At 34.9% G+C, this 27,844-nt stretch overlaps 1 protein-coding gene across 1 annotated transcript; it reads left to right on the forward strand.

Moving 5' to 3' along the window:
• Positions 1-349: 349 nt before the first annotated feature.
• Positions 350-27,841, forward strand: EMB3142 (nuclear pore complex protein (DUF3414)). Its single transcript, XM_088497131.1, has 46 exons — positions 350-595; positions 1,118-1,278; positions 1,377-1,472; positions 1,628-1,702; positions 1,856-1,960; positions 2,073-2,183; positions 2,944-3,103; positions 3,259-3,344; positions 4,755-4,877; positions 4,975-5,202; positions 6,997-7,086; positions 8,749-8,907; positions 9,559-9,675; positions 9,763-9,969; positions 10,363-10,464; positions 10,576-10,719; positions 10,919-11,049; positions 11,147-11,266; positions 12,368-12,491; positions 12,805-13,002; positions 13,528-13,646; positions 13,752-13,902; positions 13,995-14,107; positions 14,192-14,273; positions 14,399-14,485; positions 14,587-14,664; positions 17,552-17,755; positions 18,356-18,448; positions 18,677-18,781; positions 18,955-19,125; positions 19,201-19,256; positions 19,345-19,417; positions 19,514-19,704; positions 19,790-19,916; positions 20,005-20,082; positions 21,721-21,885; positions 23,523-23,687; positions 23,784-23,921; positions 25,286-25,429; positions 25,701-25,823; positions 25,921-26,016; positions 26,149-26,286; positions 26,388-26,488; positions 26,839-26,958; positions 27,256-27,379; positions 27,492-27,841. The coding sequence occupies exons 2-46, from the start codon at positions 1,138-1,140 to the stop codon at positions 27,573-27,575; spliced, it is 5,643 nt and encodes a 1,880-aa protein (XP_088353257.1). The 5' UTR covers positions 350-595; positions 1,118-1,137; the 3' UTR covers positions 27,576-27,841.
• Positions 27,842-27,844: the final 3 nt, after the last annotated feature.

Below are 27,844 nucleotides of genomic sequence, written 5' to 3' on the forward strand. Positions count from 1 at the left end.
ACGAGATCTACATGTAAACGGTCTCTCTGTAGACATGATACATGACAGAGCACAATGGCATCGTTTGATTCATATAGCTGACTCAACTTAGTGGGACAGGACTTTGTTGTTGTTGTCGTATTTAATAAAAACAGAAAATGTCTAAATTTTTTTAAAATTCTTAGATCATTTATTGAAGAACAATCTAATTTAGAAATTAATTTGTTTATAAATGAAAAATTTAGAATTTAATTTGACAATTAAAGTTTATCAAGTACATAGAAAACTTTTTCGAGACTGAATCATATATTATTCAATTTTTTTTCAAATGTAGTTTTCTTACAAATCAAACCAAATCAAACCAAACGGTAAGTTTATTTAGTCGAAAAACTACGTCGTTTCATGTTTTTAAATTTTTCGGTTTAATGATCCGAAAGAACCCTAAACCCCAAAACCTCATTTCACTTTCCGAGACCTCAGTAGCTCCACTGATCCTCCCCGTGCCAAGCCAGTCCGCCACCGCTGCCTCATCGTCGGCCGCCTCTGATCGCCAGAAAACAAGACCGGCATCGACGAAGTTACCTCCAGCTCAGGAAAGCGAACGACGTCCGTGCAGGTTAGGGTTAATGTGCTATTCTTTTTTTAGTTCGATATGCTTCTCTCTGTTATTTTTTTCCTTGCTTCTCTTTGGGAAGTGTTGTTGACTTGTTGTGTTGTTCCAGAACAGTGTTATTGTGTGTGAAATAATGTAGAAACTGTTTAATTATTTATGAGTTTTCACAAGCTTCAAGAACGTATTCTGTTACTGTTAGTGGTAGTGGAAGTGTGATGCAATGTGGGCTATTTAGAGTAGTTCAAGGTTGAACTTGATATTTTTTTTTTTTATTTTATTAGGTGAAAAATTAACTTCTTATCATGGTTAATTTGTGAAATTTTCGTAATATTTCTGATATATATTTCTTCGTTGCTGGCCTTTTTATTTTTTTTTTCCCTAAATTTTTTGCATACTGGATATGGAAGGGAGCCTTGGAGTAATGATTTAAGTCTCTCCCAGTCATTTCTAGGTCACAGGCTCAAGCTGTGTAATTAATAACTAACATTTGCATTGAGTTATGTGTTTCTTTGTTCTGTTGCACAGAGGTAGCAGGATCAGAAAGAATGGTATCTCCAAAGCTGATGGTAAGCATCCTTGAGTCAGTGCTTCTGGGGCCTTCCCCTCCCACAGCGGCCCAGCGAGTGGAGCTCCTGCATGCCATTCGCACTTCTCTCCCTTCATTCCAATCCCTCCTTTCGTATCCTGTATGTATTAACTGCCATTTCATTTCGTTTAGTTCCTTTTTTCAGCAATTTCATCCGCTTCATATATTTATTTTTGTTTGTTCTGTGACTGACTATAGCCACCAAAGGCATCTGATCGAAGTCAAGTGCAGTCTAAATCAGTTAGGCTTCCGGATTCTCCACCTATCTCTCTTGATGACCATGATGTCCACATTGTGAGTTACATCCCCATTCTTTCTTTCTAATACACTTTTATTATATTTCATTTATTTTACCAAGCTTTGTGTGTAATAGTCTTGATTAAGGTATTATACGCATGTATAAGTTGCCTATCCTTTTTCTATCTAATATTTGCTTTTATGAAGCATAGGCACTGAAACTGAGTGATGATCTCCATCTCAACGAAGTTGATTGTGTTCGCTTGCTAGTATCGGCTAATCAAGAGGTATGTACTTCAGCTGCTTCTATGCCTACTAACAATGTAGCCAGTCACAAATTAGAACTTTGAAGTTCAAGCTTTAGTCTGTAAAGTAACAAATTAAAGGTTCCAAAGTAGGAAATACTGTATTAATTGAATCATTAATTTGCTTATATGCAGTGGGGATTAATGGGACGAGAACCACTGGAAATTTACAGACTTGCAGCAGGACTCTGGTATACAGAGAGAAGAGATCTGATTACATCCCTTCATTTGCTTTTACGGGTATCTTCTTGCAATCCCGGCCACCATTAAGGGTCATTTGGGCATCACTTTGGACATATGGCTTTTGGTTTTCAGGTAACACAGCTTTGTATGTTTGTTTTTCCCTCTACAGGCTGCGGTGCTTGATCAGGGACTTGAGGACGATATATTGATTGACTTTCAAAAATATCTAGAAGAACTTATCAATTCTGGACTTAGACAGCGGTTGATTTCTCTTATCAAGGTTCGCATTGTGTATTATGTTATATTGCTTGGTACTTTATGTATTACATTTTGACTTAAGAAAAAGTATCCTGAAAGTTATCTTGTTTTCTAATTGTCGGCCAGAAGAGATAAGCAAGTATACTAGAGTTTACAGCTATTCCTTTAGTTTTGCATGATGACTATACATCTTAGTTTTTTGGTTTACATTAGTTAAGCTGTTTAAGCTGAAATGATTGGACTTGATAAAATGTTTTATTTAAACGTGAAAAAGAAAATTGTGCATGTTGGTTTTGATTTGATTAACCTCTGGGCAAAAGATGGCCTCTTTATAACCTCCGAGTAAGATTTTGAGTTTGATTATAGCCTCTTTACAATTGACGTTGGCTTATTATTTTTTATTAATGAAGATATATTAATTTTCTCTATTGAACTTAGTTGCTTATACACAATATGTATCATAATGTTTGCTGTTTACTTTGCTTTACTATGTGCATACTGGATAACATATAAATCCTACAATAACAACATTGAAATTTGATACACTATATGGTCTCCAAGCATAGTATATTGTAAATGTTCATTATTTACCTTTACTAGATATTTAACTTATGTTGTAAAGATGTTTATACAACAGCTGGTTAGAATTTTCGTTCTTTCTTTGGATGATGTAAGATATGGTGGGAGGGCCATTTTATATCAGACTTCGATCCTAAAAATGTTTTTGTTTTGTTTTGTTTTGTTTTGTTGTGTGTGCGCTGAAGAATTTGCTGTTAATGTAGGAGCTTAATAGAGAAGAACCATCTGGGTTGGGTGGTCCTCAGTGTGAGCGCTATGTTCTTGATTCGAGAGGTTCTCTTGTGGAGAGACGAGCAGTGGTTGCTAGAGAAAGACTTATTTTGGGACATTGTCTTGTCCTATCAGTTCTGGTTTTGCGGACAAGTATGCATGATAGCTTTTCATGTTGATTGTTTAGTTATCCAATATGACTGCTGAATTCCTATGTGGTTTATTATTGTATTCTGTGGCAGACTATATTTCTAATAGCTTATTGATTAGGGTGAGGGTGAAACTCGTATGACAATCTGTATTTTCAGGTCCAAAGGATGTAAAAGAAATATTTTCTGTTCTAAAAGATAGTGCCGCTGAAGTCAGTGACAACAATGCCACTGTAAAACATCAGGTATTTTTATAACCATTTGCTGAGATTTTTAATTTTTATGTATCATAAGTCATATAAGTTATTTTTTTGGGGTTTTGAGGTGTGGTATTTTTCGTAGCACAAGTAACTATTAAATGTACTCTGATCTTTTGCTAAAGAGGTGGTCAAAATTTTCTCTTACTGAGATTTAATTAAACCCATATGTCTCAACTACATAGTGGAGGCTGGATTCATGCACTAATACAGATATATGATTTCCCTAATTACATATTCCTCCACTGATTACAAGTTTCTAATATTTTTTTAATGAGGATATCATTGGGGTCAAAGAGAAGAAGATTGTCATGAACCATATTTGCCCAAAACTTAGGCATTTTGGTAGAGACATGAATGGTTTTTAAATCTAGTGCACCTTCATTGTCATGATATTTTATATTCTGTTAGGGACTTGGGTATTATGGGTGCTCAAAGTCCCATATCGAGTAGTATGGGATGCTTGATGTTGTATATAAGGAGAGTGGTTCTTCCCCCTTAACAGCTAGCTTTTAAGGTGTGGTTTCCCACTTTCCTTAGGTACCTAACAATGGTATCAGAGCGTGGTTGTCGGTGCCATGGAAAGGGCTACCTATAGGCTGGATTAAGGTGAATACCGAATACTGATAGACCGTAGCAAAGTGGCTACCATTGGGTCAGTGTCGATAGAGTGAAGCCGCCGTGGACGTCGGCTCTCAGGGCCGATGTATTGTTAGGGACTTGGGTATTATGGGTGCTCAAAGTCCCACATCGAGTAGTATGGGATGCTTGATGTTGTATATAAGGAGAGTGGTTCTTCCCCCTTAACAGCTAGCTTTTAAGGTGTGGTTTCCCACTTTCCTTAGGTACCTAACATATTCCTTTGTCAAAAGTACACTATTAAATTAGCTTGGTAAAATGATGAATGACTTCTTTTTGTTGTGTCTTTTTCTGTGTTGATTTAATTTCTGAAGAAAATAAACAAAATATTGTAGATATGAAGATGTTGCAATGGATGAGTGAACATTCTAGACAAGATAAGATTAGGAAATAATCCATTAATACCTATTTCTGAAAGATGACTAGGTGGGTTTGATATATGTGGAGAAGGCATGTTGAAGGTATAGTAAGGAAAATGGATCAGATGGAGAATAGCTCTATGGCTAGGGGTAGAAGGAGAACCAGGAAAATCACAGGTGAAACTATTAAAAGAGATTTAGAGTTAATAATTTAAATATGCATGATTTTTGACTGCGCACAGCAGCATTGTTTGATTCGTATAGCTGACTTCCTGACTCCACCTTGATTGACAAGACTTCGCCTGAATATCAAGCTTTATTTGCCTTTCTGACGCACGGTGTTTCTTGTTCTTGAAATTTTTGTCACTTTCTCACAGTTTTCACACACTTCATTTTGCAGATTACTTTCAGTCTTCTTTTTACTCTTGTGATAGCATTCATATCAGATGGTTTGAATACAGTGCCTGACAAAGCATCTGTTCTGTCTTCTAATGCCTCCTTCAGACGTGAATTTCATGAACTTGTAAGATGAAGTATTATTAATGTTTTGACCTTTGAGAAGCACTGCTTGGCTATTTTGTGCTAATTTTGGATATTGTTGATGTTGTTTCATGCTTAAGGTGATAGCTGCAGGAAATGATCCAATTGTTGATGGCTTTACTGGTGTCGTAAGGCTTGCTTGGTTGGTACATTTAATGTTAATACAAGATGGTATTGTAGCAAGGGAAACTATCTCAAGTGGCTCCTCAGATGAAACGGGTTATCTTAGCCAATGCTTGGAAGTCATATTCTCGCATAATGTTTTTCAGTTTTTACTGGATAAAGTTCTTCGTACTGCTGCCTACCAGGTTCATTTGTGATGACAGATATTTGTTTTATTTTATTTTTCAAATTTGTTTTTATACTGGAACAAATTCATCAAGTCAGAAAAAAACTTCAATGACTTGGATATGGGATCCTCTATGAATACAAAGTTATATGAGAGCAACAGATATATACTGAAAGAGGAACTAACAAAGGAAAGGTTTATCAATATAGCAAATACTTCGAATATCCCAACATATCTGCGACAGAATCCTTTAACAAATGATAATTTGAACACCAAATAAAGTCCAAATGCCTAATCCTATCCTACTTGACTTAATGAGAATTATGCTCACCAAGTATACCAACAGGTGGCATAGACTTTACATTGCCCAAAGATTTGATTCCCTTCATTCTCCCAAAACCAATGAAACTAGTACTAGTCATAGGAGCTGACTATTGCAACAGTATAGTGCAAAATAGATGTGAAACAGATTTAGAACTCAAACTGACCATATTGTATAGCAAGGGAAATAGTCATATGTAGCTTCAGAACCCACTAAATATCATCATGACTAATTCTTTTAAGTTTTTAGTTGAAACAAATATTTTTTTTGGATAAATTAAGAATTCCATTATGATGAGAGAAAAAAAATACAAAAAAGTGGGTGAATAGTATTGCCCTGTATAAAAGCAAAACACAAACAAAAACCTACCAAAAGCAAAGCTCTCCAATCTCTCAACATGTCCGGAAGAGAAATTCCTCTAAAAGCATCATGAGCTTTATGTGAAATAGATTGAAATTCCTCTAAAAGCTTCATGAGCTTTATGTGAAATAGATGCTAAGTGTCTAATCCTATCCCATAAGACATGTATATCAGAGAATCTGTCATTAAAGGTGTGTGCATTATGCTCCAATCAGATAGTCCAAATAGTGGCAAAAATTGCATTGTTTCACATAATTTTGTTTCTTTTCTACTACCAAACCAACAAACCTAGTCAATCAAAATATATCTAGAGTTGCAGGTCACGCCTGACATTCATCAAAGATGCTAAACAAATTGTCCCATAAGAAACTAGCCATTTGGCAATGCAAAAACAGATAGCGAATTTGACTCTGAATTTGCCCTTCACATAATACACACATCAGGGGAGAAGCAACAAGTCATTGGTATTAATTCTATTAAGCATAGCTGTCCATATAAAAGATTTGACTTTAGAGAGAGCTTTGGACTTCCAAATGAGTTTATCTAGACAGAAAGTAGTATTACAGGACTAAGAAAATAAATGGAAGAAAGATTTTTAGCTAAAATTGCCAGAAGAGTCAATAGATTAAATCCTTTTATCAGGGATAGGAGACAAAGAAAAATCATCAATGAGGCCTAAGAGCTTTGGACTTTCAAACATGTGTATAAAGGATAAAGGAGGTTGTATTCAAGTAATGAAATAGGAATTAAAATTAGGATTTACAAGATAAAAACCTGAAGGTATCAAGAGAGGAGGAGCTTTGTTTTGTGCTAGTAAACTAACGGGCATGATGCAAGAGATTCAAATGGGTTTTTAAGTTGAGGATTCATGAATTTCAAGGTCGTTGTGGTCTCAAAGATAATTGGAACCTTTGCTTAGTTAAATTGTAGTCTAGGTAGAGGAATTTGGTAAAGTGATAAACGATGAAGGCACCAAAGGGTTTGGAGTGTTATCCATAAGTGTTTTAGAAATGGTTTTGTTTATATTATCTGGAATAAAAAATGGCTATTTTAATTATTTGTTGATTTTAGCTTTACATGATATTATACTTCCCGGATGTGCGTTTGAGATACCAGCTTTTTGTCTTACAGAATGAAGACGAAGATATGATCTACATGTACAATGCATATTTGCATAAGCTGATTACCTGCTTCTTGTCTAATCCACTTGCAAGGGACAAGGTCAGTGTATTTTTATATTTTTTCTGTATTTCATCCATAAAAAAATGTCAGTTAATTTATTCCTGACCAACTATAGAACAAGCTGATTTAGTAGGTAAAATGCATAACACATTGGGAAGTTTGATTCTGACTGCCTGGTTACTTTATGTAGCCTCATATCTCATCATAGCTGCTGTATCTGCATATTGTTGTCTGTGATTTTCATGATGGGAAGTTATTATGTTATTTGTAGCTTCCATATTTCTGCTACCCCACCTCACTAGTGTATGTTGGCTGAAGTTGAGTTTGTTTTTCCCAAAGGAAATGGATGTTAAAATTTGAAATGTGGTTTTTCCATTCTTCTTTGGTTCATTGCTCGTTCCCCTACCTGGCCTTAGAATGAAATTGCAGTGGCTTTTGTGGTTTTCAGTTGTTTTGTTTAAGGTTGATATTTCAGACCAAAGGGCCACACTTCATTATTTTGTCCTCTTGGCCTGAAATTTATGTAACTGCTCAACACAAAATATGCAGCTTTTATTTTGTTCAATAACTTAGATGTTTAACTGCGCTTCTGATAGAAACTGGCATCAAAGTAGTTGCAGAAATCTCTAGTCTTTATTACTATAGCCACACTGCTACAAGTGTGATATCACAGTTACTGTTAATGAAAAATTACATAAGAAAAAAAAAATTGGACTATCCTTGAGCTCCAGTTTTGATAGGCTCAAGTTTCCCCAGTTTTCACTAATGTCTTTTCCTGCCTACTCCCAAAATTGCATTTTTGGGTTCAAATTTGTCTGTCATTCCCCTTGTGAACTCAGAAATAGTTTGTTATGCTTCCTTCTTTAGGTTACCCTCTTCTTTAGTGATTTTCGGTTCCTAAATCCTATAAAATTATAATTTGATTTGTGCTATTCAATTTCTTGAGGTTGATTCCCCATTTTTTTCTTGATAGAGTGAACTGGTACTAGAGCTCAAAGGACCTCCTGTGAGATTAGTTCTAGGGGATCACTTCCTCGCGTGACAGGTGTCATTGTTAGTTGGGACTTAACTACCTGACCCACAATTTACATTTCTCTACCTGTGTAACTTGCTGAGCAAGTTAGCAAGTTATCCAAGTCATTATGGCTGCTATACCATTCTACTCCCATGCCTACACTCATGCATAGTTCAACTCAGTTACTTCAATATTCATCTATCTGATTTTATTTCTCCCAATACAATGCCTCATTCAAGGACCATATTGCCCATATTCCTTCCTTGGAACAGCTTGTTGACCTTTTTAAAAAAAGGCACTCAGCAATACATATTTGTGACTAATGGAGAAGATGAGATTCGAAGATTTATGGCTCCTAGCTCAGGGAAGTCCACCTAGGCAAAAATTAAGGGGCATGATATAATGAACTCGTGTTATAGCTCGAGTGAGTTTATGTGAGACTAGTTTCTAGGAGTAGAATCTGCAAGTGGGCAATAATAACCACAGAATAGGTTTGATACCATATTAGTATTGAGTGAGGCAGTGAGCCTATCTCAACCCCATATAGAAGTTCTCTAGACATTATCTTGAGGCATGTGGTCTCTAACTGTAGTTATTGCAGTATATCAGCATAACAATGTTTTTATTCTGCTTTGTTCTTTTTTCGTAAAAATATTCACTTGTATTTATTTGTATACTTTTTGCAGATAAAGGAATCCAAGGAATGGACTATGAGCATGCTTAGTTCATATCGAGTTGTTGGATCACATGACTTTTCACAGGACAGTAGCACAACTTCCCGTGGCACTGAAATGAGCCCTTTACCATTTAATTCAATCTTGGACTTTGTCAGTGAAATTTATAAGGTCAGTTAGAACAATTGGCTCCTCTATTTATATACCCTAGATGAGCTAGGGGGATGGGGAAAGGTTATGCATCCTTGAGCCAACAGCAGCTTCATTGTACAATGAAATATTTACACTTATTTATTCAGCAAGCAATTATGTTTTTTAGATCTGAGTTTCAGCTCATTGATATTAATTTTGTTCTGCTGTTTGATGATTGTTAGTATCTCAGTGCAAATGATTCCACTAATTAATTCTAACGGCTTTTCTTTTATCATTAGTTATCAAAAAGTTGATGTTCAAAGAAAGTAATTTTTTTTTTCTGTATTTCCTTTTCTTTTTGGAACAAAAGAATAATTTAAGTAAGATGAAGAGAAGAACAATAGAAAAGAGGATAAGAGTTCCTCTATACAAAAGAAAAACAAACAAAAGATTTCTCTTTAAGAGATGCGAATCTCCATCCATGATTTCATGACCAGAGTTTGGTGCCTCAAAATCTTGATTCATTCCACTTATAATAATAATAATGCAAGGCATACAAACTTAGCTAATTTATGGGAAATAAACTCATCTAAACAGTACGTATGGCTGTAACTTACAAATATTATTGGTGTCAATTACAATCAATCCGGTTGGCATAATTGATTAAGCACAGTCTTCTTCAATCTTCAGAAAGAACCAGAGCTCTTGTCTGGCAATGATGTTTTGTGGACATTTGTAAATTTTGCTGGAGAGGACCATACGAATTTCCAAACTCTTGTGGCCTTCTTGAATATGCTGAGCACCTTGGTAAGGAAGTTTCTGATTGCCTTAAATTGATGCTTTAGTGTTGGACTGCACCTTTTGATTCTGCTGTTTTTGTATACTGCTTTTCAGGCTTCCAGTCAAGAAGGTGCTTCGAAGGTTTATGAGTTGCTTCAAGGTAAAGCATTCCGCTCAATTGGGTGGAGTACTTTGTTTGAATGCCTAACAATTTACGATGAGAAGTTCAAACAGTCTCTTCAAACTGCTGGATCAATGTTGCCTGAAATTCAGGAGGGGGATGCAAAAGCACTTGTGGCATACTTAAATGTTCTAAAGAAGGTTTAACTTCACCTTTTTTTTTGAGTCAGCTTATGTTGTCGAACCAGTTATAATTTACACGTGCTTATACTTGTTCCTAAAAATAAAAGGGGATTCATTTCTGTTTTTAAATCTCAATCCCGTATGGCCTAACTGTAATGGTCTCTTCCACCACTTTGTCCTTCGTAGACTCTCCATGTTTTAACTTGGTTTATTATGAGTTTGTCTAAGAAGAGCTGAAGTATCAGGATCTTTTTTCCTGTTTGGTATCATATTTGCATGATGCACTCATACTATGCTAAACGCTTGGTTTAATTTGCACTATGGGGGCTCTAGTTTCATTGTTGGATGAAATATTGCTTTATTATTTATCTCCCAATTGTATTTTACTTTTTATTTGTCTTATATATACAGGTTATGGAAAATGGAAACCCAATAGAAAGAAAAAACTGGTTTCCTGATATTGAACCACTGTTTAAGCTTCTTGGTTATGAAAATGTACCCCCTTATTTGAAGGTAGGATTTCTTTACTGTGAGGTTCTTGTTGGTAGTCTAAAAGTTTACTTGGAGTGAACTAATTGCACTGTTATTCTAAACAATCTGTCATTGTTTGCGATGGGAATATAGGGCGCTCTGAGGAATGCAATAGTCACATTTATTCGTGTCTCTCCAATGTTGAAGGATAGTATTTGGACCTATCTTGAGCAATATGATCTGCCAGTAGTTGTGGGGACTGATGTCCAGAATAATCCACAATCTATGGCTTCTCAGGTTGGTATATTTGTTTTACAAAATAAGTGGAGGTTTTCTTTTTAAGTATTACATTTCAAATTTCTCAGGAACAAATCTTATAGAACCTCATGTTGTTAGCTGCTACCTGCTAGATCAAGAAATCCATACATTATATCTCTAGGACATCCCTATTTTGCAAGCAATACATTTAAAATGTAATTATCTAATTATTTGACAGGTGTATGATATGCAATTTGAACTCAACGAAATTGAAGCAAGGAGAGAACAGTATCCTTCAACTATATCATTCCTTAATTTGATAAATGCTCTTATTGCTGAAGAAAGAGATTTGAGTGATAGAGGGCGAAGGTAGCAGTCATAGAATTTTAAATATTTGTTGTAGTTTCTAATATCTACTCCCTTTCTTGCTTGCATGCTAAAGTCAAAGTGTTTGTTAATTTTTCAGATTTATTGGCATATTCAGATTCATCTATGACCACGTTTTTGGGCCATTTCCTCAGAGAGCCTATGCTGATCCCTGTGAAAAATGGCAGTTGGTTGTCGCTTGCCTTCAGCACTTTCATATGTGAGTTCTTTTTGTTGTGGATTTGAGAAATAATGTTCTTTTCTCCCTCACCCCCCTCCCTCCAATCTCTTTTGCTTAACTAGAATCAAGAGAACAGACTTCTCTATCATGCTAAGTGAAACTCATTATTTGTAATTCAAGCTTCATCAAGAGCTTGTATCAGAAGATTATTAATAGAAAGTGTTATTTTATATTTAAGTTAATAGGAGAAGTGAAGGGCATTGGATGGATTAATTATGAATTTCTTTAGGCCTTTGGCAATGCAAGTACCTTGTGTGATCCACCATCATAGTCTCTTCTTGGCTCAAAGGAAGTAAGGGAACTTAAATTATTTACTTTGATAGAAAGAACGTCATACAGGAATAGTAAGTTATGGAGGTGATAAAGGGTTTTTAGGGTTCTTGGTACTGTGTTTAAGAGGTGATTAGTATGTGAATGCTCGAGAAGAAAACCTTCTCAGCTTGTGGGTTTTATATACACTGAAGTAATTGAGTAATGGGCAAAAGTAAACACGAAAGAGTATAGAAGGGACAAAAGTACACCCAAATGATTATAAAATAGTGGGATATATCCCAAAGATTATTTCCACAAGTTTAAACTACCCTTCCATTATCTAAACTTCTGCTAGTCTAATATAAAGTTGCAGCCATGCAGTTGTAATCCCTCAAATTGCTATACAATAGTTTAAAAAGCATTTCCAGTTTGCCTTTGTCTGAGTCTATTGCTGCTGACGCTGCATATATAGTTAGAAGGGCAATTTTGACTTGTGGAAACAATCTCTTGCGTGTATATGACTATTTTCTAATCTTTTGGGTGTACCTTTTTCCCCTCTATATAATTTTTGTGTATACTTTTGTCTATTTACTAAAAGTAATAATTCATGATAATTACATTGTTTTATACTAATCATTCCTAATTGATACATAAAGGAACTTCACTGTTATCAACAGTTTTCCCTTTTGTATGTGTTGCTTGTGGTTGTTTTTGCTGGGCTTGTAATTTTTCCTTTAGCTTTGGGGCTTTTATTCAGGATTTATCTTCTCGTAGTATAATCTCATCTGACATTATTTCATATTTGGGGGAATAAAAACCACAATGCAGGATTTTAAACATGTATGACATCAAGGAGGAGGACTTCGACGGTGTAGTTGATCAGTCACGACTTTCAACAGCTAAAGAAACATCACCAATTCAGTTCCAGCTCCCTGTTTTAGAATTGCTGAAAGTATGTGCTTTTACATGGTGTATAAAATTGATATTCTAATGGTCATTATCCTTAGTTCTGAATTTGCAAGTTTATAATACTAAATCTTACAGTTATGTCACTCATTTGGACAAGCATACTACTAGTGCTTGACAACCTACTATCAGCCACACAGTTTATTCCACTGCTTCGATTTCTGTTGTGTCTAATGTCAATGTTCTCGTCAATTATGACATTAGTTCCTCAATCATTTATGTGTGCTATGTATTATGGTTTTTACGAATGTTTATGTTTGTTAGTTACTTTGTAGATTAAACAATTTGATTGGTTTCAGGACTTCATGAGTGGTAAGACTTGCTTTCGGAACATTATGGGTATTCTTCTGCAAGGGGTAAATTCTGTCATTGCTGAACGCAGTAGCCAAATATATGGCCAGCTTTTAGAGAATGCTGTGCAGCTTTCTCTGGAAATAATACTACTTGTCTTTGAAAAGGATTTACTTCTTTCTGATTATTGGCGTCCCCTATATCAGGTAATATTTATATTTTTACAACTGATTAGTGAATTTCCCCACGCATGCTTGATTTCCCATTTCCCTATTGCATGGCTAAAACTTATTTTGTGATTTCAATGCCATACAAATGATTTCGCCTGGATATTAATTCGTGATAATAGTGCCAAGCCACACTCTCCAATGTCCTTTTTGAATTGTGGAATTAGTTTAGGAAACCGTCAATGTGTGATTTTGTTGAGATATTTTCCATTCCTGTTTTTTTTTTTTAAAAGAAAAAGAATAAGAAAAGAAAAAAAAAGGACATCCCGATGCACAAGTATCCCGCATTAACGTAGGGTCCGAGGAAGGGCCACACCCAGAGGGTGTAATGTACGCAGCCTAACCTGATAATTACATCAGTGGCTATTTCACACGGAGACAACTCAATCGTTGCTCCAAGGCTTCCCTTCAAAAGGAAAAGAGCAGCTTTATTTTTAGTATCATATTCTATTGCATTGGATAATTGCTTATTGTGGTGTTTTTTTCTTAAAAATATGCTTGCAGCCCTTGGATGTCATACTTTCTCATGATCATAATCAAATAGTGGCACTCTTGGAGTATGTAAGATATGATTTTCAGCCAAAAGTTCAACAATCCTCAATCAGAATCATGAGTATTTTAAGGCACTCAAATTACCTTCCTATTTCTTATTCTTGATGTGTAATTTTGGGAGTTCTGCAAACTGGATATCATAGTGTGAAATTGATAATGTTGTTTTGGGGCCACAGTTCTCGCATGGTTGGGCTTGTTCAACTCCTGCTAAAATCTAATGCTGCCAACAGCTTGATAGAAGATTATGCAGCCTGCCTTGAGTTGCGGTCAGAAGAGTCTCAAACAATTGACAATAATAATGATGATCCAGGCATTCTTATTCTGAAAGTTTGTTGCTGTCTACTGCTTGTTTTTTTCCTCTTTCCTTATTTGTAGTCTTCCTAAATTGCCATTTGGAAATGTTGAAATGATCTTTTCAGCTTCTAATTGACAACATCGGCAGGCCAGCTCCTAATATTACTCATTTACTACTTAAATTTGACCTTGACATGCCAGTTGAGCGGACGGTTCTACAACCTAAATTTTATTACAGGTTTGGTTTGTTGTCTATTGGTGCTTAATATTTTTCTTCTTGTAAATGCAACTGTGCTGTTAAAAGTTATAATGTTGTCTGCAGTTGCATGAAGGTTATTCTTGATATCTTGGACAAACTTTTGAAGCCTGATGCAAATGCTTTGCTTCATGAATTTGGTTTTCAGGTCGTAAAGTGCTCATCTTGCTCTAACAATTGTAAAATAGTATATGAGATCTTTGCATCTTTTACCACCATTAATCATTTACGAATAAGATGTCTAAAGGAATCTTGATTGTTCTCTTGATGCAGCTCCTTTATGAGTTGTGTGTAGATCCACTAACATGTGTACCTATGATGGATCTGCTGTCAAATAGAAAGTACCAATTCTTTGTTAAGGTGCAGAATTTGGGATACATCTGCTTTTCATTATTGTGGTTCTTGTTATTGCTTATGTTTATTTTTAATTATCTAAAACTCCTTTCGTTGGTATTATATAGCACCTTGATACAATTGGTATTGCTCCACTTCCTAAACGGAACACCAACCAGCCTCTCCGCATCAGTTCTCTTCATCAGGTCTTACCATAACCTTTCAGTTTCTCTGATTTTGTTTTCCATTATATGATTTTGACATCTTTGAACTCTTTTCTATTGTACTGGGTATCAATTTGGTTTGACACTCTTATCACCTGCGAGTATTTATTTTGGAGTTTTGTGTTTTCGTTTGTTTGACAAAATAAGTAATCTATCTATTATCGATTATCAATTATCTATTATAAAAGGAGAGCCAAAAGTAATGTTATAGTGACACTTAACCTTTTAAGTTTCATAAGAAATTGCCATGTCATCCATTGCAATATCATAGAAGAAAGCATCTATCATAGAACTACATTTATACTACCATAGAGAATAATAACATCTATACTGTTAATCTAGTATTATTCTCATAATTTCACACATTAAATTATCTTATTCTACAAAAAAAATAGATTATAAAGAATGTTCATGCATTATATTTGGAGAATAAATTTATTTTATGAAAAATTATTTGTTTATCTATTTATCTATCTATCAATTTATTTATAATGTATAAAAAAAATTAAGTAATGATACAATGAACTCTTGATTTATTAGATAACTTATAATATTGCTACATAAACATTTTAGTTAAATTGCAATTTTATAACTTTTCTATCGCATCACTTTTTATTCTTCTTATGTAGTGTTTATCCTTATCTTTTAATCTTTTTTTACTTTTTACTTTTATGTAAGTTACTCTATGCCTTTAATAGTAATATTATTCCTCTTTAATAGATATAAATTAGTTAATAAAACCTAATTCATTCTCTCTTTTTATTCTCATATCTATTCATATTTACTATATAAATTCACATTCACTTCACACATCTTCTATGTCTCCTCTTACATAATCTTATGCCTCTACTCTTTCTCCTCTATCGTTGTTAATGTTTTGCACAATTATTTGAAAAAATTGGTTCATGACCATCAGGGACGGATCCAGGAATTTTAATATGGAGGGACTGGATTTTAGACGAACTTTTTAATTTTTTTATTATATTTTTTCATTCCATAAAAGCAATTTAGACATAACATATAGTTATTGAGTTGGTTTTTCAAAAGGTTTATCAATATATATATATATTAAAAAAATTATAAATTCTTTTTCACAATTTTATTTTTAGCATGACAGTTGTTGTATAAAAGAAATATAACAATATCAATAATATATTATGAAATTATAAAATATCAATAATTTATAGTATGTTTAGTTAAAAAATTATCACATATCTTATTAATTAAAATTAATTCTTTCAAAAAATTTAAAAAATTTATAAACAAATTATAAACTATTAATTATGTGATAGACACAGTACTCTAATATTTCATATCCTATTTGGAGAATAAATTTTAGTTTGTGACAATCTATTTATTTATCTAGTTATCTATTTATTTATAATGTATAAAAAGAAAAATCAAATAATATACAATGAACACTCGACATATTAGATAATTTCTAATGTTGCCACATGAACATTTTAGTGAAATGCTGATTTTATAGTTTTTCTGACATCATTACTTTTTAATCTTTTTAAGTAGTGTTGTACCCACAAAAATTCATAAAAAAAAAAAAAAAACTAATAACAAACAACAACAAAACCTCATTTCACTAGGTGAGATCGGCTACATGGATCAAATAACACTATTGAACTCGATCATGTATCATGTCTCCAGTGAAATTGTTAGACGCAGATCTCCTTTGACTACCTCTAGGATGATTCTTGGATCTTCCTCTACCTTTTATCCCTCGTGTACTTTTCATCTCATCCACCCTCTTATCTGGATGTCTTACTCTTACCGATCTTCCCACATGTCTAGATCACGTGAGACGAGTTTCTACCATCTTTTCAACATAGGCGCTACACCAAATTTCTCTTTTATATCTTCATTCCTTATTTTGTCTTTACATGTGTGCTTGCTCATCCATCTTAGTATCATCATCTTTGCCACACTTAACTTATCTTCATGTTCACCCTTTGCTTCCTGACACTCTGTTCCATATAGGATAGTCAGTTTAATGGTAGTGCGATAAAATTAGTTCAAAAGTTAGATCCCCCTCTTCTGATCTGCATACTTCTTCATTGAATTTTGTGCTTCCTGCCATGGCTGAAGGAAGAGGGTCACCTTTCAACAGAATTCGGCCCAACTCAACCATTTTGGCTGTGGCTTAGGCTTACCACTAGAAAAACACCTCAAATAAGCCTCAAGGCATCTATTGACAACTCTAGTTTGTCCATCGTTTTGAGGATGATATATAGTGCTGTATTTTAACATGGTTCCAGCCAATCTTAACAGCTCAATGCAAAAAGTGTTCACTGTCTCTAACCGAAGCATGGAATCCCATGCAAGCACACTACTTGGTAAGTTTATCAACCACAACAAATACAAGTTAATAATCAAATTCATCCCTGAAGATAACCCATTTTTTCAAATTGGTCTCTGAAAGATTTTGTTATCCATATTAGTCCCTGAAAGATACAACCGCAAGTTAAATTGATCATTTAATTAGATGTTGACGTGTCACATTAGGTGGCATGTGGTATGATGACATGGCATGTTAATGTCACATGTCACAAAATGATTTGTTGACGTATCATGTCATGTTAAGATACAACCAATCATTTTGCGACACGTGGTTCTTCCCCCTTAATATCCTTAGATGCCTATGAAGATTCTTCTGTTATGATGATAGTTCATGTGTGCGTTTGAGATATTCAAGTAGACCTCTATAACTCGTTAGCAACTTTTATAAATGAGATTAAGTCTAGCCCATTTTCTTGTCAGTAGTCTCAATGTTACTTGTAATCTTGGGCTGACTAATTTAGAGAGTCATATTTTGATACGTTTGAGATGGGTGGTTTGTTCCATTACTTTCTTGTTTTAGAGAGCATGGTTATTAAAACTTCTAGCTGTTGAGCTGCACGCTGGAGAAGTTAGTAGCTCAAAACATAGAGAAGCATGCCAGACAATCCTTTCTCATCTTTTTGGTCAAGGTATAACTGAAGTTGATGGACACCAAACCATGTCCCCGTTTTCATTTGAAGATACTTTGGAAACTGCTGCTATAAGAACTGTCAGCAAGAGTCAGGTAATGAAGGTCATTGAACTTTTGTTGTACTTCTTTTAATGTGGACTCTCATATCACATGTATATTTTTGAATTTATGTTGTTTACAGTATATTATGTGCAGTATCATTTACATGCACCCTAAAGAATAGTTTCCCTCAAGGCAGCTAAACACTACAGTTACTGTAACTAACCTTTGACCTTGGTATCCCTGCTCCCTTATGCTATGTATTCAGTATTGTAAATGTAATTAATAACTGTTTTTGCTTAATTTTATATATCCATTGCATTCAAATTAAATGAACACTTTGGAAATACACAAATGTAAAATTATAAGGTCATTCATCCTTGATCCTTAATAATACTACTTTGTTGGCTACCATTTGGTCAATTATTACTACTGTGATATTCTAGTTGCATGTTTTCTATATTATTGTTTGGTTTTCATTGTGCAATACCCGGGTTTCAGAAATAACGTAGATATATTTGTTGGAACATGTGAGAATGTCTAATGTCTCATGTCATCATAATTATCTTATTGAATATAAGAGTATGTAAGATGATCTGATCAGCTGCTTTATCATATATTCTTCTCCTGAGTTGTATTTTTCTTGAAATTCAGGTGTTAGAATTGCTTGAAGTAATCCAGTTTAGATGTCCAGACGCCACTACTAAGCTCTCAAATATTGTGTCTAGCATGAAGTATGACTTGATGGTGAGATACTTGTCCAAACTTTATTAATTCTATATTTCTTAAGCCCCCCCCTCCTCCTCTCTCTCTCTCTCTCTCTCTCTCTCTCTCTCTCTCTCTCTCTCCAAAATCCATTACATTAATTTTTCAAAAATGGCTCACTCTCAAATTCAGAATATAAGTTCCAATGATCTTCAAGTCTTTGACTATCTTCAAGTCTGTAATATTCTTATGGTCGGATATCTTATTCAGGCGGAAGAAATACTTGGAAATTCTGGAAAGGGTGGTGTCTACTATTATTCTGAGAGAGGTGACCGGCTAATTGACCTTGCTACCTTTCATGACAAACTTTGGCAGGTTTATCTATTTTTCGATTCTTTATTTCTTGATAAAATATCTCTGTTTCAATTTTAATTTAGTGTTGACAATATTAGGTTTCATCTGCATCCTGAACATTCTGTATTCTCAATTTTCACTTCCTTTTTGGGACAATGTATTCATAAGAAATTTAATCTACTTTCTTGTCGTAGACATACAATTCTGCTCATCTCCAGGTGAGTAATATTGGCAGTGAAGTTGAGCTAAATGATGTGAAAGAGATAATTCAACAGTTGCTGAGATGGGGGTGGAAACACAATAAAAATCTTGAGGAACAAGCTGCACAACTGCACATGTTGACTGCCTGGTCTCAGGTTGTTGAGGTAAGCATCTTTTTATCTATTCTGTATACTCATTTTTTTAGAGGATTATTCGCTGACTTAGTCGTGTTTTTAAAGGTGTCCACTTCTAGAAGATTAGCAATGCTTGAAAATCGATCTGAAATTCTGTTTCAGTGAGTTGCCACAATCCTCCATCATCAAAATAGTTATAGTGGCTCTCTGTTGTCGTGCGTTTTTGTAATCATTGAAATGCCTTGTCAGGGTCCTTGACACATCTCTTAGTGCTTCTGCTTCTCCAGACTGTTCATTGAAGATGGCATTCATACTATCACAGGTTGATAACTATTGATGTATCCTTTGGATGTGTTGAGTGAGTCATTATCCATGATATACCGGTTTATATTATTTAACATGCCTGCAATTCTCTCAGGTGGCATTGACTTGCATGGCCAAACTACGAGATGAAAGGTTTTTATTTCCTGGCAGTCTGAGTTCGGATAATATAACATGCCTCGATCTCATTGTGGGAAAACAATTATCAAATGGTGCATGCTTGACCATATTGTTTAAGCTTATCATGGCTATTCTTAGAAATGAATCGTCAGAAGCTCTTAGAAGACGGTAATTTACTAGTTGCTTAACTTATTCTGTTGGTATGGATGTACTGTGTTGGCTGGCAAACTAACTTGTGCATGTTTTTGTACAGCCAATATGCCTTGCTCCTTAGCTATTTCCAGTATTGCCAGAATGTGGTTGATCCAGATGTTCCAACCACAGTTCTTCAATTCTTGCTGCTTAATGAACAAGATAATGAATATATTGATCTCCCAAAGGTTATGCAAACAAATTAGAATATCTAATTCTAGATTATAGATTAATACATCATCATTACATCCTTTTTCTCCAATTTGTTTTTCACAGATAGATAGAGAACAGGCTGAATTGGCTCATGCAAATTTTTCTACTTTGAGGAAAGAGGCTCAGAGCATCTTGGATTTGGTTAGTTTATCATCTTGTTTTATTTGTTTCTTTATAAACATTAACTATTTACTGACATTTTTCGCTGATGTGCTTATGGTTTGTTTATATGGGGAAATTATTATTATTATTAGGGATAAGTACTGTTTTGGTTCCTAAGGTTTAGGGTCAAAATCAAATTCATCTCTAATCTTATTTTGGATTTAAAATCATCCCCAACGTTTCATTTGGTATTAAAATTGTCCTTTCAACTTTTTTCAGACAAAAATACTCATGTTTTTTCTTACCCTAACCCCATCGTTCACCACCACCACCTTTATTACCACCAACTATTCTTCTTCTCATATCTATTCATTTTAATCCATCAACAACAGCAACATAACAAAACATTCAAATTTAAAAATTCATCAACAACAACATAACATTCAAATTCAAGAACAATATCAACAACCTCACTTATTTCAAAGAGATTGAGAAGAGAGTGAGACTGCCGGGAAGAGAAGGGAAGCGAGAGAGCGAGAGGGAGTGAGCTGAAAATCATGGCCACCACTATCAAAACCACCGCCGCTGTTGCTCTTGGAAATTGCCGCCGGAAAAGGAAGGAAAAGGAGATCTGGAACCAGAGAAGTCCCTGCAAACGCTAACAGAGAAGCTCAGCCTCAATGTTCACCACCATCTCCAACGCTTCAAAAATTTGTTTTAAATGCAACATCAAATCCTTCAAATTCAACAACAACAACAACAACAACAAAGCATTCAGATTTTTTAAAAAAAGGAATGAAAAACTTAATCAATTACGGAGAAAGACAAACGAGATCCAGAGCGAAGCAGAGACAGCAAGGTCGCCGGTTTGCTCCGCCACTGCTGTCGCCGGGGAAGGTCATCGACAGCCGACAAGGTAAATGGTGACGGCGTGACGGCGCTGTGACCGACGCCGAAGAGGAGGGCAACGACGGCAGAGAGGATGTCCTTCAAAGGCGAGGCGAGGGTGCGGCACGGCGAGGCGAGGGTGCAGCATGGCAAGGCAAGGGCAACCGTCAATCTCGACTGCGGCGGGGGAGTCCTCGATGGCAGATCTCTGCCGTGGTTTCCCCTTTCAACACATGCAACAACAACACAACAGCGACACCATTTTGAAGAACACCGAAATTACGGCAAGGATGCTCAGGAGGAAGAAGAGGAGTGGGTTTAGAGGGTGGTCCGATTAAGAAAAGAAGAGGAGGATGAGGAGGAGGAGGAGGAGGAGTGTGAAACGTTGGGATAAGGGGGTATTTTCTTGAATAAGGGGAGAGGACAATCAAACAAAGAATATAAAGGGGTATTTTTGTCATTTAGAAAAATATTTTATTCCAATCTCTCAAAATGTTTAAAGGGGGAATCTGAGAGCCCCTTTTCGTCCCCTGATCAAAGAATTAAGATGGGAACTGAGAGAAGATTTAGGTAAAAATTTCCGTATAGATTTGGGTCCAAATCAGTCTATTTTTCTCCATTAACGACTAATACATCAATTACCCACTGGATATTATTCTATGGGTTGTTACTTCCATGTGCTACAAATTCTGTTGCTTAGTCTGCTTTTTATCCATTTTGCGTATTTTGTTTTTATTTGGATAATACTCAAGTGAATTATTTACAGTTTCAAGTGATTTTAAATTGTAGGTAATAAAAGATGCAACCCATGGCAGTGAACCGGGAAAGACTATATCTTTCTATGTTATTGATGCTCTCATTTGTATCGATCATGAGCGATATTTCTTGGGTCAACTTCAAAGTAGGGGATTTTTAAGATCATGCTTTACAGGCATCAGCAATGTTTCCATTCAGGTATTTATTCTGTCCACCATTAAAGGTTGCTTCACCACCCTACGTTGTTTTTATTTTACAGATGTAGACTAATCATCTCATTAACCAAAATATCTGACTGATCTTTTAAGGTTTCCTGTTTATTTTAGTCATGACTGATGATGGATGGTACCATTATCGTTATGCTTTCCTTATTTTTTCAAGTGGTTTCATCATTTTGACTCAGTTTTGAAACTAAGATAGTTTCTTTGGCACACTGTCTTCAACAATTTATTGAATCCTGTACATTTAATATAGCCTTCTGTTTTTGGGAGTGTATCTCTGTATATACTTGTTAGTGTTTGATGTTGCAACTGCTTTTATATTGTTGTTTCAATATAGCGCAGAAATGCCTTGTTGATACTTCTATATTTGAATTTGTTGCTTCAAAGTCTAATCAAAAGTGCTTGGAATTACCGTAATTTGTATATCTTTAGTTGATAAGAAAATAACCGAATAACACATACTAAACTTTTGACAAACGGAACTTTTGTCTGTTGATCTAGTGGCATTATCATTGCCTTCCCAATGCCTGTACCAGGGCTTGATTCCTAGCTTAGCTAGAATGTGGTACGAAAGGAACCTGTTAGTAGTGTGTGAGTTGGTGTGATAATGACCCAAAAAAAAGCTAATCAATCATTTGATAAGACACTTGCAACTGAAATTATTGATCTAGTGGTGATATTATCTCAATATCTTTCACCTTTGACCATCCAAATTTGTTTCGTTGAGTCGCAATTATCATGACAGCGCAAGATGAGGTCATCAAAGATTTTTCTTTAACAATTGGTCTGCACAAAATGTTGATTTTGAGTCCATATTTTACCATAGTGCATGTTTTTTTGCAAGACATCGTGTTATCTAAGAGATAAGACAGTATACAAAATATAATATTACCAGGAAGCAGGAGGCATGTAAATTATATGCCTAATGTAGGTTAAGTATCTTGGCTATACTATTCAAGATGTTGTGCAAACAAAGGGTTGTTTAAAGCATGTTATCAAATTGGGTGGAAGAATCAGGGGATATATATGATGGAAAAAACTGACTCAAGCATTAGGCAGTGTTCACTGCATAACTATAAACTTGATAATGTGAGATGGAACTGAATGTTGGGCATAAAAAGCCCATAGGTAGTAAGCTCAATGTTACAGAAGTATGTGCATTGGATGGGTGGACGGATATTAGACTTGATAGAAATAGGAATTAGAGAGAAAATTTAGGACAGTATCTGTTGTGAAAAAGATGGTAACGCTGTTGCGCAGTCCAATAGCTAGATTTAGGAGGAGACTAAGAAAAATTATAGGCAAGACTGTTAAAAAGGATTTAGATTTTAATGTGGCAAGTCCTGGATTTTTTATTTTTTTATTTTTTATTTTAATAAAGGAACGAGAAGGGTGTTGTAATGATGAATATAAAGGACTTTGGGAACTTCTAACCAGCTATGTTGGAATAAACTATTAAGCTTTAGGCATTTAGGCCGCATACTTGACTAAACATAACTGAATATCATGTTTTTAGAAACCCAACATGTGCTGATCCTGATGATTTTATTCACTAAAGGTTCCCATCTCAAGGAGATGATAATACTGATTATTTTTTTCATTCATTTGTTCAAGGATGGTGGTCTTTCACTGGACTCGTTGCAGAGGGCTTGTACGTTCGAGGCTGAGCTTGCTTTACTACTAAGAATCAGTCACCAGTATGGGAAATCTGGAGCACAAGTACTATTTTCCATGGGCCTATTGCAGCATCTTGTTTCAGGAAGGGCAATCAATTTACAGGTGAGTGGGTAGTTTCATTTTTGCACACAACTCATTCATTTCAGCTTTCCTTTTCATCTAGCTTTTACTGACAATGTGAAGCTAAGCAATCTGCAGGGAGTTGTTAGGTGGGTTGAGACAAGGCCTAGAAGAGATGTTGCAGTGGATGTTGATAGACAAAGATTGATTGTAACCCCAGTCTTGAGATTAGTTTATTCATTAACATCCTTGGTTGACACATCAGACTATCTGGAGGTTTGTTATTGTGTTTATTCTGCAAATTTTAAATCTCCTATGATTTTTTTTCTTGCTGCTGCTTGTCATTCATTTTACCTCTCAATATTTTGTGGCTTTCAATTGTGAGATAAAGCTGTGTACAAGTATAGCAGTTGTATAGCCTTTATGAGTTTCAGTTACTGTGGTTATATAGCTCTTGCATTTGAGTAGAAGCAGAAGCTAATTACATGGTCCTATTTGTTCCTAAAGTTCTAGTTGTAATAAATAACGAACAAACTCATGAAATAATAGTAAATATGAAAACCAATTATTAGGAAACCACCAACAGAATAAGAAGGGATAAGTGTTTACGTATTATTAACACTCAGTGAAGCTGGATCTCAGCCTATTTATGAAGGATATGATAATTAGCAAAACAGAAGGGATAGCACAGGGCATATAGCAGCCCCACTCTCCCAAGTCAATTCCAAAATCATCCTAAACAATTTTTTTTCTCACTCTGCACACATCTATCACTCCTGTGCACTAACAGAATGCACACATGCACTCTGCTCTCTCTACACGCTCACATGGCATTTCTCTTACCTCACCCTCTAAGTATGTCTATTAGGCCTTCTATTTCCCTGATTCTGCCTAATTGCTAGGCTGTCCTTGAATATTTTCCCACTTGTAGATCCTTGGGAAATTTATCCTTAATACTAACACCAATCCCAGGAGATGATTAATTGTGCTTTTTGATATTCCAAGATATGGTAGAGAGATTATATATCTTATTTACTTCTAACATACCCCCTCAAGCTAATGCTTTCTATGCTTTAAGCTTGCACAATTAAACCCTCTGAGTGAAGATCAGCAAGCTTAGTATATGTGTATATGTTTTTCTATATGTAGGGAAATGTTGACATTCACTCCTTTGGGTGAATAAGAACATATCTCCACATAGAGTTACATGATGGCGTCCATTGTAGTAATTCAATTTATAAAATTCAAAGGACCTTGTTATTTGTACAACTATTTATTAGACCCAAAAGCTTACACTATGGTAACTTAAAAAAAAATGTAAATTTCTAAAATAAATGTGGTAACTTCAAAAAGCATGTGAAAAGATGTATGCATGTAATAATTTATAATTGCCAGCATAAATTCTTTTGTGAACTATTAAATTCATAACATAGATCTATTATCACATTTTTAAAGCTAACTTCATTAAAGATAATGTATAGAGTGATTGATGATCACAAACACATAAGTCACAATGCCTATAGTAGAAGGCATCTTCTAAGATATGACTATATTATAAGATATCTTCTTTATCTAAATTTTAGCATTGTAAATTTTTGTTGTGTTGACAAAAATTGGTGTCTTTTACCTGTATATTATAGGTCAAGAATAAAATTGTGCGCGAAGTAATTGATTTTGTCAAAGGGCATCAATCATTCTTTGATCATATTCTACGTTTGGACATGGTTGAAGTGGATGAGTTAAGGTTGGAGCAGATAAATCTAGTTGTTGGTATTCTTAGCAAGGTAATGTTTTCTCTAAAGACTCTCAGCTAGATAATGGTTACTGTCAGTAGGCAGTTTATAAACTAGCTTCTCTACCTTAAGTAGATGAAGGTGGGATTAAGTGATACTTTTTACTCAATAATCTATTTCAGAGCATGGTAGTTTATTCTATTTTATGGTTTTGTAGTTTCTATTCAGAAGGCTTCTGAACTTCCTTTTCTGAGTTAATGTAATTCTCTGAAAATTTGGCTTTTCTGATTCGGTTTCTGTACTTTTTTATTTTTGGCTTTAGGTTTGGCCATACGAAGAAAGTGATGAGTACGGTTTTGTACAAGGACTTTTTGGTATGATGCATGGTCTGTTCTCTCGTGACTCTAAGGTTCCTAATTTTGTTGGATCAATTGGATCATCTGAGGTGAGTTTCAAGCACTAGCTTTTTGTAAGTTGTTCAAAATGAATAACATTGTATTATGCATGCGTATTAATCTTTGACATGGCTCTACTTTGATCAGAACCAAAGGAATTCGGAACTGCATATGTATAAATTATGCTTCAACTTGAGCTCATATCTATACTTTTTAGTCACCAAAAAATCACTGAGATTGCAGGTATCTTGTGTATAAAATATAGAGGCTGTTAATCACTTTGAAGTCTTTTTCTCATTTTGTGTGATATTTACATTTATCTTTTTCTCATTTGTTTAACTGATAAGTTTCTATTCTTCTGATGTGCTGTTGCAGTTTTCAGATGCCATGTTGGGTTATCCTTCTTCCATGGAACTTCAACAACCCACATTGAACTTACTTAATTCTCTTCTTACTTCTGTAACAAGCGCACTTGAAAGGGCTTCTGAGGAAAAGTCTTTACTACTTAACAAGGTTAAAAAGAATAATCAACTACTCCACGTACCTTTTTCATTATGCCTCTGTTTATATTTGTGGTTTTTGATGAATGATATATGGGTTTTCATCATGTGCAGATTCGGGACATAAATGAGATGTCAAGACAGCAAGTGGATGAGATCATCAATATGTGCATCCGGGAAGACACTCTTTCATCTTCGGACAACATACAAAAAAGGTTGATCCCATTACTATGTCATTCTAGAAATCCAGAAAATGAACATATACCATTTTGCATTTTTACTGCTGGAGGGAGGAGAAAACGGGAATAGAGACTTTGGATAATACGATTTTTTACTAATATGATGCAAACAATTGTGATACAAATGACAAATCAATAACCCCTCTCTTTGAATGCTAATGCTAGACTCCCAATTTTAAATATGGAAACAAAATGGAAATATGATGTGGGGCCACAAGGGGGGGGGGGAGGGATAAATTTAAGAAATTAAGTTACTCTAGGTAGTTATAATTAGGATATTCGAGATGTTTTTGTAATTACTGATTCTAATATATTTCCTGTTGCAGGAGATATATTGCAATGGTAGAAATGTGCCGAGTTGTTGCTGGTAGAGATCAACTAATCCATTTGTTACTTCCACTCGCTGAACATGTGCTAAATATCATTCTCATCCATCTTCAAGAATGGTAAGACTTTTAAGTTTCTGATATAAGCAATTAGAATGGGAGAAAGTCAAGATACAGTGGTTAAATAGGGTGTTTAATCTTACATTATTTTAAAATTGTTGCATTATTTTCGAACTTATTTTCTTTATTTGGGAAGGAAAATATGAAAACAAATTTAAGAAATGAAAGTTAAAATAAGATGGCTGATTGGCTTCAGCACGTCAGGCAAAATTGAAACAGAAAATGAACTTTTCAATAACTTAAAAAGTATAGGATTAATATTTGTCTTTAGATTGACCTTTTAATATGTTTTGACAGTTCTGATTCAAACTTGGTTACGAAAACAACTACCTATAGTGCAAAGCATGATCCAAAACAAGACATTGCTTTGTTATGTGGAAAGTTAGTTCCAAATCTTGAACGACTTGAACTGTTGAGTGAGGTATGGCGTTTCATAATAACAACTATTATTGTTAGATATTTAAATTGCAATGTAAGTTCTTGTCATTATTTTTTTATGCTTTCTGCATAATTATGGTTATCTGTTTTCTCAGGATAAAGTAGGGCACCATCTCAAAGTATTTCGAAGACTAACAACTTCAGCCAAAGAGATTGCAATTCAAAAGTCAATTTTGTAGATAGATAGACGCTATTGCTCCTTGTACCGGTTGCTAGTGTATCGTCACGTAGTGTCTATAGATAGTGTAAGTAATCAGGCAGATTTGTGTCTCGCACTCAGGTGATGATGCTAAAATTTTGCTGAATTAAGTATACAAATATTTGTATTTGTATGGTTATCATATATTAAATAGGTGCCAGCGAAAGGGTGGTTTCTGCCTTCAATGTTGGTCACCTTCAATACTTTCAATCCATTTATATTAATTGTTACCAAGTTAAGATGGAATGA

This window comes from Arachis ipaensis, chromosome B8 (assembly GCF_059453495.1).
Source record: "Arachis ipaensis isolate K30076 ecotype BB chromosome B8, ASM5945349v1, whole genome shotgun sequence".
NCBI classification, from domain to species: domain Eukaryota; kingdom Viridiplantae; phylum Streptophyta; class Magnoliopsida; order Fabales; family Fabaceae; genus Arachis; species Arachis ipaensis.